Source organism: Nycticebus coucang, chromosome 8 (genome assembly GCF_027406575.1).
Source record: "Nycticebus coucang isolate mNycCou1 chromosome 8, mNycCou1.pri, whole genome shotgun sequence".
NCBI classification, from domain to species: domain Eukaryota; kingdom Metazoa; phylum Chordata; class Mammalia; order Primates; family Lorisidae; genus Nycticebus; species Nycticebus coucang.
The window spans coordinates 103,353,298-103,367,177 of NC_069787.1; the positions used below are offsets into that span (position 1 = coordinate 103,353,298).

At 37.3% G+C, this 13,880-nt stretch overlaps 1 protein-coding gene across 3 annotated transcripts in view; it reads right to left on the reverse strand.

The window, feature by feature from the left end:
- Window positions 1-13,880, reverse strand: part of STAG1 (stromal antigen 1) — a 411,299-nt gene that overhangs the window by 122,478 nt on the left and 274,941 nt on the right. For all 3 annotated transcript variants that reach the window (XM_053598524.1, XM_053598525.1, XM_053598526.1), the window contains 3 exons: window positions 13,244-13,367; window positions 5,881-5,979; window positions 5,295-5,374 (listed from right to left, as the gene is read on the reverse strand). In XM_053598524.1, the coding sequence (XP_053454499.1) occupies window positions 5,295-5,374; window positions 5,881-5,979; window positions 13,244-13,367 (303 nt within the window). The remainder of the gene's footprint in view (window positions 1-5,294; window positions 5,375-5,880; window positions 5,980-13,243; window positions 13,368-13,880) is intronic.

The window sequence follows — 13,880 nt, forward strand, 5'->3', positions numbered from 1 at the left end:
CTGTCTCAGCCTCCAGAGTAGCTAGAACTATAGGCATGCATCACCATGCCCAGCCTTTCTCTTACTTTGAAAGTAATATTTCCCTTTAACTATAAAAGATAATCATTATTTAAAACTCAAAAAATAGAGGTAAAATAGGAAGAAAATAAAATGCCCCCAATTTTTCTACAGCTTAATAAAATCTGATATATGTGGGTAGAAAAAGAACATGCTACTGAAAAAATGTATAATTAAACTGGAAAACATAAAACTAATCAAAATATTTATCATTAAATGCAAAAATACTATATGTTTAAATTTTTAGGACACAGTTAAAATAGTACTTAAAGGTATTTAGTAGAACTATCACAGTTGACCACTTCCTTAACATGACCTAATTTTTACACTAAGGACATGCACCACATGTAATCACTATAGTGACCTTATGTTGACCACCTCTGTACCTCTGTTAGAGTCTCCTTGGGTGGTCAAAATACTGAGGTTCTACTGTATTTATTTCTATAAATATGATTATTACAGATGTTCAGGACACAGCAGGAGTAGCATGGAACATCTAATAATTCCCAGGGCTTCCCACTGCCCTGAGACACCCCAAAGAAGCAGTGTTGAGAGCACACAATCTACACCAAAGAACAGCAGAACAAGCTAAAAAAACTCTTTGAGATGAACAAGTACCCCACCCACAAGGACTGTCAAGCCCTGGCAGAATGACACAACCTGCTGGAGTACCAAGTGCAGGTGTGGTTCAAGAACCACAGAGCCAGTCTCAGGAGCAGCTCCAGCAATAGCTATCCAGGTGCTGAGGCTGTGGAAGTTGCATTCAGGGAGCACAAGGAAGCTGGTTTGTGCTCACCTGCCCCAGGGCCTGCACCACGGCAGCAGCAGTCCCAAGTTCCCACAGGGTCCAGGTTTCCAGAGTGTCCCTCTGTCCAGCCCCCTAGGAATCTTCCCAGCAGCAGAATCCTCCTCTGTCCCCCACAGATTGCAGCCTTCACCAGGCCTGGGGGCGCTCAGGGTATAGCACCAAGAGGGTGTCCCTGTAGCCCCAGGCCCTACACAAGGCCCATGCCTGGGCCCAAGGTGATGCTCAAGCTCAGGCCCATTTCCAGGTCCAACCCCAGGCCCATTGTGAGGTCCAGGCCTAACCTCAGACCAGGCTCATTCCCAGGCCCTGCCCTAGACCAAGCTAAAGGCCAACTATGATCCCAGAGCTCTTCTGCCTCTCATTTCTTAGCAGACTTTCCATTATTATCTGCCCTTTCTGAGCTCCTCTCACCCCAAGACCCCTACCAGGTCTTCTGGTCAACATTACATCTGGGCACGAAGAGGAGGATGATTTTGTGGACAAAATCAGGCTCCAGGCCACTAATGGATTTATAGGGAGTTGTGCTTGCAAAGATTCCAGGGGCCAGAAGGCCTGGAACAGTGGCTGGTTACTTTCTGCTGGTTGAATGCACTGCCTTTTACCCAACCTGCTGGAGGGGCACATTTGCTACCTTAGCTGTGGGCCATCACAGCTCACCCTGCTATAAATGTCCCTACCTGGTCATTTGCGTTGACTGAATATCTCTGTTATCTAGGAGTGAATTGCTGCTCTTGGAAGTCTAAGAGCTTTCTAAGGGGCTTGTCTTCAGCATCCTACCTCTACCTTCTCCCACACTCAGGATTTGAGGCTTTTAAATGTTTGTCATTCTATTGACTTGTGACTTAATTTGGTTTTATTATTCATTTTCCTGATGTTTCAGAGGCTAAGAAATTCTTACCTGGGCATTAAGAATTCCTGTATAAAAAGGAAAACAGCCCTCTCTGCATTGGTTTATTAAGCCATGTTCCAGGCACTTTTTTTTTCATACGTTATTTTAAATATAATGTTTTTATTAATAAAAAAATAAAATATGATTTTGTGATGTTGGCCATTCTCACTGGGGTTAGGTGATATCTCAGGGTGTTTCTGACTTGCAGTTCGCTAATAATTAGGATGATGAACATTTTTCATATGTTTGTTAGCCATTCATCTGTCTTCTTTAGAGAAGGTTCTATTCATCATCTCTCTAGCCCATTGATATAAGGGATTGGTTGGCTTTTTTCATGTTGATTAATTTGAGTTCTCTATAGATCCTAGTTATCAAGCTTTTGTCTGATTCATATGGAGAATCCTCCAAGAACTCAAACTAGACTTCCCATTTGATCCTGTAATCCCATACTGGGCATCTACCCAGAAGAAAAAAATCCTTTTATCATAAGGACACTTGCACTAGACTTGTTTATTGCAGCTTAACTTACAATCGCCAAAATGTGGAAAAAGCCTAAATGCCCACCAGAAATGGATTAACAAGCTGTGTATGTATGTATACCATGGAATACTATTTAGACATTAAAAAAAGATGGAGACTTTACATCTTTTGCATTAACCTGGATGGAAGTGGAACGCATTATTCTTAGTAAAGTATCACAAGAAGGGAGAAGCAAGAATCTCATGTACTCAATTCTAATATGAGAACAATTAATGACCTAGTACATGGTGAAGGATGGGGAAAAGGGAGAGCAGAGAGAGGGAAGGAGGAAGGGGAGGTGGAGGGGTCATGGTGTATGACTCACCTTTTGGGGGAAGGACACAATTATAAGAGGGACTTTACCTAATAAATGCAATTTATATAATATAACCTGGTTCTATGTACCCTCAATGAATCCCCAAGAATAAAAAAAAATACGTGAAAAAAATACGATTAGAAAATAAAAAGCAAATGAGCCATAAGAAACTGGTTATTTGCAAATAGTAAGATAGACAAACCCCTGACATGATTTATGAAGAAAAAGAGTACACAAATAAAATAGAAAATGAAAAGTAAGAATAAACAAAAGAAACACAAGTTTTAGAAATAAAAATATCAAGAACAGGGCCAGGTGTGGTGGCTCACGCCTGTAATCCTGAAGCACTCTAGGAGCCGAAGTGAGAGGATTGCCTGAGCTCAAGAGAACAGCCTCAGCAAGAGCGAGACCCTATCTCCAAACAATAGCCAGGTATTGTGGCAGGCACCTGTAATCTCAGCTACTCAGAAGGCAGAGGCAAAAGGATCTCTTGAGCCCAAGAGTTGAGGTTGCTATGAGCTATGATGCCACAGTACTCTACCAAGGGCAACAAAGTGAGACTCTGTCTCAAAAAAAAAAAATGAAATAAAAAAGCTAAGCTAATTTTTATGGACTGGCCATGTACCACATATACGTATCAGTACAGTAGGCCTAGTTCTTTATGTCAATCACCTCTGTATATTGACTGGTTTGTTAGACTCACTTGGGTGGTCAATTTACAGAGGTTCTACTGTATATTATGTTCAAAAATGATTTATTCTGGAAATTTAAGAGTGGTTTACCATTAGGTAAATTTATTCATTTAATTCAGGCTCATTACTGGATGAAAGAAAAAATCTCAGAAAACTCAGAATACAAAGTATCATATATCAAAACACTTATCACAGAAATCACAAAAAGCACTTTAAATGTCTTCTTAGAACACAAACAAAAATATCTTCTTTCAGGGACACTCTTAATAGTACTAAAGTCCTGGCTATACACTTAGACAGGAAAATGAAACAAAAATTATAAGGTAAGAAAAGGAAGAGACAAAATTGAAACTGCTTACAGATGACATGATAATCTTTGAAGTGAAACCAATAGGATCAACAAAAGCATCAGAATGTATTCTAAAATTCAGAATCAGATTTCAAATAGGTTGAATATACTGTATTAAATGCTTCTCTGATTTAGCAGTAACCCAGTAGGAAATATAATACTAAATAGTAATCATACAATAAAAACGGCATAAAGCATTTACAAATTAACCTACTAAATAGTGTATAAGACCTCTATGAAAAAATGTAACCCCTTTATGAAAAGATGCAATGATATTTAAATAAAGAAATGCAGCTGGGTGGCACCTGTGGCTCTGTGAGTAGGGCCCCACATACTGAGGGTGGCGGGTTTGAACCTAGCCCCAGCCAAATTACAACAACAACAAAAAAGTAGCTGGGCATTGTTGTGGGTGCCTATAGTCCCAGCTGCTCGGGAGGCTGAGGCAAGAGAATCGCTTAAGCCCAAGAGCTGGAGGTCGCTGTGAGCTACACTACAGCACTCTACCAAGGGCAACAAAGTGAGACTGTCTCGGTGGGGTGTGTGTGTGTGTGTGTGTGTGTGTTAGAATGCAGCTAAGCAGGATGGAACTTTCCTATAGTCTCAGCTTCTTGGGATGCTAAGATAGGATGACTGATTGAGCTCAGGAGTTGGAGGTGTTAGTGTGCCAGGACTGTGCCTGTGAATAGCCTTGTACCCCATTCTGGGCAACATAATGGGAACCTATCTCTTGAAAGAAAGGAAGGAAAGAACACAAGACATAAACGCAAGAATGGAGGGAAGGGAGAAAGGAAGAATGAAAGAAAAATCCAGCATTTTTATGCATAAATGATACAATAAAGAACTTCATTCTGCCCTAAAGTATGTCATAAAATCCAATACAGCTCTAATATCCCAAATCCCAGCCAAAGCTCTTGAGGCACTTAATGAATATATTTTAAAATTTTACTGAAAGAAAAAAATCTGTAAGTAGCTGAGAGAATTTTGAAAAGAAGGTAAAGAGAGAATCACCCAGTATTTAGAACATATATATTATAAAGCTACAAATAAAAAGCATGGTATTAGAGCAGAAAGGTAAAAGGAGATCAAAAACCAGTACATCCCCATATAGATATCTAGTTCATAACAGATTTGACATCATAAAGTAGGGAGAGGAGGATTTGTAACGACTTTGTGAGAACCCACATTCTCCCACATAAATTCTTTCTAGTCTTTACTCAAGTTCATACAGATAAAGCTATAACATTATTATTTAAAAATTCCTACCATATTAATGAAAACAATTAACTACCTTGTTTTCTTTCTTTTACTTTTCCAGCATTCTAATAAAGCTTACTGAAAAACTTACCCTTTGAGGGTTCTACCTTTTGAAGGCTTCTTTTAGAATTTTTGGGTTTTTTAAAAATACAAATGTATGCTAATTCATTGATATTTCCTATAGACTGTACAGAAGAATTTTTGTATGAAGGAAACAGACATCAGTCAAAGTAAAAAACAAAGAGAAAAACAAAAAAATACTTTGTTCTTAACCTAATCTTAAATTTTATTAAAAGTAGAACCTAAAGTGTTTAAAAAAATAAGCATTAATATATATGTAAGACATTAATAATGCCAGGAAAATGCCACTAAAATATCAAGAGATTCAATTATTAACATATTACACTTACTGAAGTATCAGAGTAACCAGTCGAATAGCTTCCACAGCAACATCATATTCTTTATCAAGTGTCATTGATACAATGCGATCCTAAAAAAAGTTGTAAGACAACTATTAACAGAAAATGAGGTAATTAAGGTAATGTAATGTATTCTGAGACATAAATGCAACACTAACAATAGTTTAATTAAAAGGCTTTACTCTTGAAACTATACTATTGTAACAGTCCTACTCACACAAAAGGGCTGTTAGTTCAAGTGGTTATAATGTAAAATCTTTCTCATCAACTGGTATTCCCTAACACTGCGACAGGTAAATCTTAGCTTACAAAATTAATGCATTTGTAAAATTCTATATATAAAGAAAATTTTAGTTTAGGAAAGTCTTCTTTCAAAGGCAATAAATAAGAACTCATGTTGATAATATCTTTTGCAAAGGAGAGATTAATTCATTTATTTTATATGTGTTTACTTAAAGAATATGTAGTAAAGAACATGAACTAAATACTTGTTATGGTAATGTCATTTGCTACAGTAGCTATAACTGCTATTTGTAAAGTAAAAAAATAAAATAAGCTCACCATTCTTAATGCTTACCTTAAATCGATTAGTGAATAGCTCCAATTTGGGGAATAATTCTCTATTGGTATATAGACTCTGTAGAGCTTTCAAACACTTCAGCCTGACTTCCCCTTGCTTCATAAATACAAATAAAAATACAACAGAAGTGATGATTTCCATGCCATAGGGATTAAAACAATTTTTAAGTTTATATGAAGATTAACATAAATGTTAGCTTAATGATTTAACTTACTTCATATTATAATTCAACATAAGGTAGGACCTAGCAATTGCCCAGTCTGTGCTGCATTTATATTTAATTACTTTAGAGTAAGGTGTATCTATTTAAAAAACTTGTCAAATCTGACTTACCATGCAATCTCTCCCATATTATCCCATGGCATTTAGAATTTTTAACCTATGATTACAATTAGAGAGAGAGATACTTATTTGGTCTTTATGTAATTACTGAATAATTCTGCGGAAAACCTAATTTCATATTAAAGGGTCATTACTCATTCATATAACAAATATTCACTGGATATCATTTACATTCCAGGGAGAACAGTAAGGAAAACAAAAATAGAAGAATGTTTAAAACAGAGGCAAAACGATAAACTGAAGAGTCCTGAGGGTGCTATTTACTAGAAGAATATCAAAAGTCATTAACTTGGAGTAGATTTTGGTGATCAAAGCACACTCAGGATTAATCCAGACAATTCTCTCAAAGGATTCAAAGGTGACCAAAGTATCTATCCCCCAAAGAAGCAATGTGTAGAAGTCTAAATTGTGGAATTAGACAAAACTAGATTTTCTTTTCAATTCTACGTAATTAGCTACATGCAAGATAAGGAAGTAGAAAAATCACTCTGATACTCAGGTTTCTCACTTATAAAATTGTCATAGGGATTAAATGTGGGGGTATTCTGATAAAAGCTTTAACAATCAGCTCTGAGGAATTGGGCCTTAAATTGCTGCATTTGCAATTTCTGTAATGTAAATTGCTCCTTCATGGTTAATATTAAGCTACCAATGAGATGTCACTGAACTAATTTACGAAGAGAAACAGCTAATACTCTCTTGCCAGCTGATTCAAGTTAGCTCTAGCCCACTATGACATATGCTATGAGATGGTGTGATAGTTTCTGGTAAGTCTCTAGTACATGGGAAGAAGCTGAGGTACATATGGCAAATGCTATTGATGCCCTACCCAGATTCACTTTACTGGGCTAATTCTTTAGCGTCTGTCTGTGTTGACAGCGAATGGTTCATACATGCAACTTTTTCTAAAGAACAGACCATGATTACCAAGAACCATCTAGCACAGAGATCTCCAGGAGTTTATACTCCATTTTTCCTCTTCTATCTAATCTCTTCCCCTCTGTGAGGCTGAGGCCCACAGCCAGTAGAGAAAAAAAGAGTAAAAACAGCCCAACCTCCTTGCCTCCAGGAGGTAAGGGTAACCTCAGAAGTGCAACTTACTCTCCAAAGTTCCTTGTGAAATCAGGCTGAGACTAGACTTTTCCTGAGACCACATTTTCCTGTTCTATCATACTTTCCTCACTTTCTTAGAGGCTACTCTTGAGATTACAAATCTCAATATATCACTACCCCCAAATCTCTGACTCTGGTGAGGACAGTCAGTGCCAAGTGTGGTCCTAGGAGGCAGACTTCAACAACAAGATTCTGGGTTTGAATTACTTTAAGGCTGGACTTGAATGAGGAAGAACCCAATGGTGGTAGGTGAAGTATTGATAGCTCCTGACATAGAACATAGCAGGGCATTTTCACTGGTTGATTAAAGTAGATATGCATTAGCTCATACAACATTCTTATGTTTGAGGGATCAGGGTGAACAGTAACTATAAAAACTGGAAGTGAGTGGCTGATACTAAGTGTCCCTGAAATGCTAAAGAGAAAAACAATAGGCTCAGGCTATTTAATTACCAGTTCAAATGTTGCCTCCTTGGTCACATTTAAAGAGACCTTTATCGGCTCGGCGCCTGTGGCTCAAGTGGCTAAGGTGCCAGCCACAATACACCTGAGCTGGCGGGTTCGAATCCAGCCGGGCCTGCCTAATAACAATGGTGGCTGCAACCAAAAAATAAAAAGACCTTTATCTCCTGCATATAGAGAACTGAATAAAGGAAGACCAGTCCCAGTATTCAACTTTAAGACTGGCAGAATTTAAAAGACTGCAACCTAGGCAAGTCACCTATACCAAAATCAAGCCATGATAGGAAAGAAGCGAAGTCTAAAGGTTAACTGGGTAAATAAAGCTAGAAATCTTGAACTCCTAGTTACCTCTGAATTTGTTAGTCTGAAACATGAATCATGCCCCCTTTTTAGTGGGCTGGCATGTTTCTTCTCAACCCTACCTTTTGCTAAAGAGTATATAGAAACCTCAAAGAAGGCAGGTGCCTTAAGGACAATGTTAGTAGCTCTCCTCATAATACATGTATACACTTATCTCCCTTACTGGTCTCCAGCCTAAGGTCAAATCTTAGCATAGACCAAACAGAGAATTTGGTTCCCAGCAGCATCAGAGTATGAAGATCCCAGAAGAGCACACATAAAATACTATCACCTGTCCAGCAGATGCAGGGGTGGGAGATAAATGTTATGATGGGCAGCAAACTTCAGCCATGGGGATCTATAGAATTGGCTCATAAGATATGGCATTCTAGGAGACAACATATGCAAAGCAAATAAAAGTATTATGTAATATATATAATGAAAAGAGAAGAACGATGGATGAGCAAAAGGCTGAGTAGAGTTGTCCCAATGTACAGCCACAACCCCAAAACTAAGATAGCACAACTGATTTGTATCCAACTATAGACTTGAAACTAATGCAAAGAAAGATGAAATTATTTCATCTAAATCCACACAGTAAATGAGAGACAGAGCAAGGACATGAATTGAGTTTTATCTTTATTTTGTGCAGTGATGTTTACCCATCAACCACCTCTCCTCACAAATCTTGGTTCTTCACCTATAATGTGTGCAGCCAAGTATTATCTGTGAAAGTATTTTAGAAAGCTATAAAAAATACAGTTAGAATGAAAACTCCAATTGCCCTTTTGATAGCTCATCTCCTCTGGGACTCTTTTATAAGCTATTTTTATTACATTACCTAAGTGCTTTATTGTTTCTGCATTACAAAAAATCTTGCTCAAATCTAAAGGCTGTTTAACACAGCATCTAACACGTATTAGCTGCTCAGTAAGTATTTCTAGGTGAATAACTATATAAACATTTTTTAATTTTAAAAAAATATTTTAAAATTGAGACAGGGTGTGGCTTTGTTGCCCGGGTTAGAGTGCACTGGTATGATCAGAGCTCTCTGCAACTCTTAGGCTTTACAGTCCTCCTGCCTTAACTTTCTGAGGAGCTAAGACTATAGGTATGTGCCACCACTCCCTGCTAATTTTCTATTTTTTGTACAGATGGGGTATAGCTCTTGCTCAGACTGACCTTAAGTGTCTGACCTCAAGCGATGCTCCTCCCTCAAACTCCCAGAGTGTAAGGATTATAGGTGGCAGCCACCTCATCTGACCAAATGCTAATTGTTATTAAAATGCACATGTATTATGAATATATAGATAGGAATAAGGTGAAAAAGTTAAAATAAACCATGAACCAAATTCTGGAGGGCTATCAAAAAGTGGGTATGCTTGTATGCAGCAGGATGAAGGATGTAGAAGGAAGTAGTCGTCTTGAGAGGCAGTTAGTTATATGCAGAACTAATGGGATTTTTGGTGAATTTAAGAAAAAACAGAACATAAAAAACAAACAAACAAAAACAGAATATGGAATGAGTCAACACAGAGAGGAAATGATGTGGGCTAACTGAAAAGAGATCCTGGGAAAGCACCAGAGATTTTGATGTGGGGAACCAAGCAAACATGAGAAAGCATAATAATTATGCAAACAATTTAAAACCAAACCAGTATGGAGCAGTGCTGATAAACTACAATGCCCAGAAAAAGGCAATCTGGTGTCATGAATATAAATCCTAAAAGAAATTAAGATGTTTAGCTCCAAACACAGATACTAACTACCACGCTGTATTTAAATTAGGCCTATTTATATCACCCTCAAGAATAGAACCAAAAGCAGTAGGCAGAGAACTTAGAGAACAACCACATTAGTTGTTAAAATTTGTCTTCTTATTGCCCCAAACTTAAATGATATAACATATTTAAAAAAAAAAAAATTTAGGAAGGTAAACTAGGTTATAACCTCTAAAATTGTAAAATCAAGACAGAAGTTTTATCAGTTCATTTAAAAGAGGCAAAGAATGAGTCTAAAGGCAAAAGTCATAGCCGAGTAATGGAGTGGTTCCAACCAGACAACTAAAATAAGAAAAGTCAGGCTGGGCATGGTGGCTCATGCCTGTAATCCTAGCACTCTGAGAGGCTGAGGCAGATGGATAGCTTACTGGTTTGAGACCAGCCTGAGCAAAATGCAAGACCCTGTCTCTACTAAAAATAGAAAAAATGAGGCAAGAGAATCACTTGAGCCCAAGAGTTGGAGGTTGCTGTGAGCTCTGATGCCACTGCACTCTACCCAAGGCGACAACTTGAGATTCTGTCTTAAGGGAAAAAAAAAAAAGAAGAAATACATAAAATAAGAAAAGGCAAATAACTATAGTTCTCATACAAAACAAGGTACAAAAAGATTATAGTGGAAATGACCAAAAACATTAAAAAGTTTAGAAGAGATTATTTAATAAGGCTTTTTCTGAATAAAGTGATTAGAGTTAATAAGAGGTTTATAAAATTGTTCTACTGAATACAGTATTTACAATTTTATCAACAATGTACAAACAAGGGAAACCTATCTCTGTTTTTACTTATCTAGAAAGAGAATTTTTTACAATTTAGTGATTTTTAAGTTCATGATTGTTTTTTAGGTAAGCCACATCAAATTGGTACTTTTTCCAGAATTTGTGATCATGCATTAAATTCTGTTAAAACTAGTAACTCTTACATAAATTCAGAAGACTACTCTATTAGGTGATGGGGAAAAACTGGGATGGTAGTGATAGGGAATAAAAATGTTAAGACTTTAAATACATTCTTACTAAAGAGATTGTGTAACTGAATTTAGGAAGCTGCATATATGTGCAAGAAGGTGCACTGTATAAATATTCTGTATTTTCTCACACTACAGTAAAATCTAATTGGATCAATCTGAGATGTGGCTTAGATGCAAAGGCTCCAATTCTCCATATGGAATCCAGATTGGGATTTATCACTGTAGATAGAAAGAACATGAAGTGGGAGAAAAGACAGACATTAAGAAAAAATTAACTAGTATTAATCATTAGATTTTCCTATAAATAAGGTTTAGGGGAAGAGAAGACTCTGTTTATCATTGATTAAAAATTGATAATTGTATAGCTGAGCAATCAATAGTAGTAATGCTCTCCCTATACTCTGTCTAACCTCTCAGAGCAAAACTGGACTGTAAAATTCCCTTAGGATCTTTAATTATAATTCATGCAATTCTGTGGTTTCCAAATCTTTGATACGACTTAACATAACCCTATATAAAAAGTAAAAGCTAAGATGGGCATAGTGCCTCACGCCTGTAATCCTAGGCCAAGGCAGAAGGACAGTTTGAGGCTCAGGAGTTCAAGACCAGTCTGAGCAAGAGTAAGACTTGGTCTCCACAAAAAATAGAAAAAAATTAGTCAGGCATGGTGGCATGCACCTGTAGGGCCAGCTGCTTAAGATACTGAGGAAAGAGGATTGCTTGAACTTAGGTGTTTGGGGAACAGTGAGCACTATGCACTCCAGCCTGGGTGACATAGCAAGCATCTGTTTCAAAAAAAAAACAGCAACAACAACAACAAAAAAAAAAAACAGAAGTAAAAGCTAAATATGCGGATTGTGATAAGATAGACAATAAGTCCTAAAATATTACCAAATTTGCTTTTAAAATGTACAAATATAATTGCATTAAAAATAAAATGCTGTCTTATAGCTATGATTTTTTGTTTGTTTGTTTTAAAGACACATTGTCCCTCTCCACTCAGGCTGGAGTACAGTGGCATGATCACACCTCACTACCGCCTCAAACTCCTGGGCTCAAGTGATCCTCTTGCCTCAGCCTTCCAGGTAGCTGGGACTATAGGCATGAATCACCACACCTAAATAATTTTTTCTTTTTCTTTCTTTCTTTTTTTTTTTTTTTTTGTAGAGACAGAGTCTCACTGTACCGCCCTTGGTAGAGTGCCGTGGCGTCACACGGCTCACAGCAACCTCTAACTCTTGGGCTTACGCGATTCTCTTGCCTCGGCCTCCTGAGCAGCTGGGACTACAGGCGCCCGCCACAACGCCCGGCTATTTTTTTGTTGCAGTTTGGCCGGGGCTGGGTTTGAACCCGCCACCCTCGGCATATGGGGCCAGCGCCCTACTCACTGAGCCACAGGCGCTGCCCCCTTTCTTTCTTTTCTTAAAGACAGGGTCTTCCTGGGCTGCCTAGGCTTGTTTTGAACTGGTATCAAGCAATCCACCTTGGCCTCCCTAAGTGTTAGGATTATAGGCGTGAGCCACTGCACCTGGCCAGCTATAATACTTTAAACACTTCAAATGGAATGTAGTGATTTAAAATATATTATTATATTTCTATGTCTATGAACATCTGGCATTTCAAGTTAAAGAATGTCAGGTCATTCGACATAAAAATTTCTAATAATTTATTACTCCTACCCTTGGTTATTCTAAGGATTACTTACTTAGGACTTAATGTGGGATTCCTTATAAAGTCAAAGCCTTTTCTATGAGCTTAGAGGTATAAACTATTTTTCGATAAAATATAGAATCAAACAAATCTATTTAACTCTGATTAAACAACCTACTGTGACATAAACCTAGAAAATTCAAAGCAAGAAAGCTTATTTACTTTTTATATATTGAGAAATAATCTTGTTTGATTCAAAACTACAGGGTGTCTCAAAGTTAGCCCCTAAAGTCTCCGCAGACAGGGAAAATGGGAAAGTGGAGCTACATGTACCTTTATTTACAAAATATTCATCACAAAATATGTGGAAAATATTCTCTAAATGTTGGTCACCTCTTTGTAAAATTTTATAATGAAAAGAATATAACTATCTTCTTGGGACACTGTATTTTCTTAAAACTTGAGATACACCTGGTTTCCAATCTTCACAATAACACTGTAACTATATAAGACAGGGCCTTCACACATGGGCCAATGTGTGAGTTTAGTTTCATCACACTCATTAAGTAAACAGTTATTCAGTCTCATTATCTTCAATATCCATGTTATTAGAATTCTCAAAAAATCAACTAATGTCATTTTGATTCCCTGTATTTTAATATTGAGATAAGCTTATTTTCCATAAATGTTATTTAGAGTAACTTACCCTGTCATGAAGAGTCCAGCCAACATATTTTAGGTAACTGTCATTCAGGAAGGCATCACTATACATTTTCATCCATACTCCTATTTCTTCAATACAAATGGCTCTAATTTCAGCAATAGCATCACTAGAAGGAATGGGGGTGGGGGGACAAACTTTGGTTAATAACATTCAAAACTAGGAGGTATTGATACTCACTTTCAACAAAGTGAGTTTCACTTTCTTTCTTGTTTTTTTTTTTTTTTTTGTGGTTTTGGCCAGGGCTGGCTTTGAACCTGCTACCTCCAGCATATGGGGCCAGCACCCTACCCCTTTGAGCCACAGGCACCGCCCCCAAATAGTATTTCTAATGGTGTATTTTTATTTGCATTCTCAAGGACCTCCAAGATGAATACCTTCTGCTATTTTATGTTTTCTATAAAATAAAAACTGACAATACCAACAATAAAAAAAGCTTCTATACAACAAAAAGTCTCTTTATTTTGGCCCAACGGCTCTATTTTTATTAGGTAGGCAACAACATCTGGAGCTTTCTGAAAGCTTTTAACAACTGCAGAGCCAATAAACATGCTAAACCTTCTGAGGTTACCAGACTATCAAAAGCCAAGTAAAAAATAATGTAGAGCTCAAAAATTGTTTC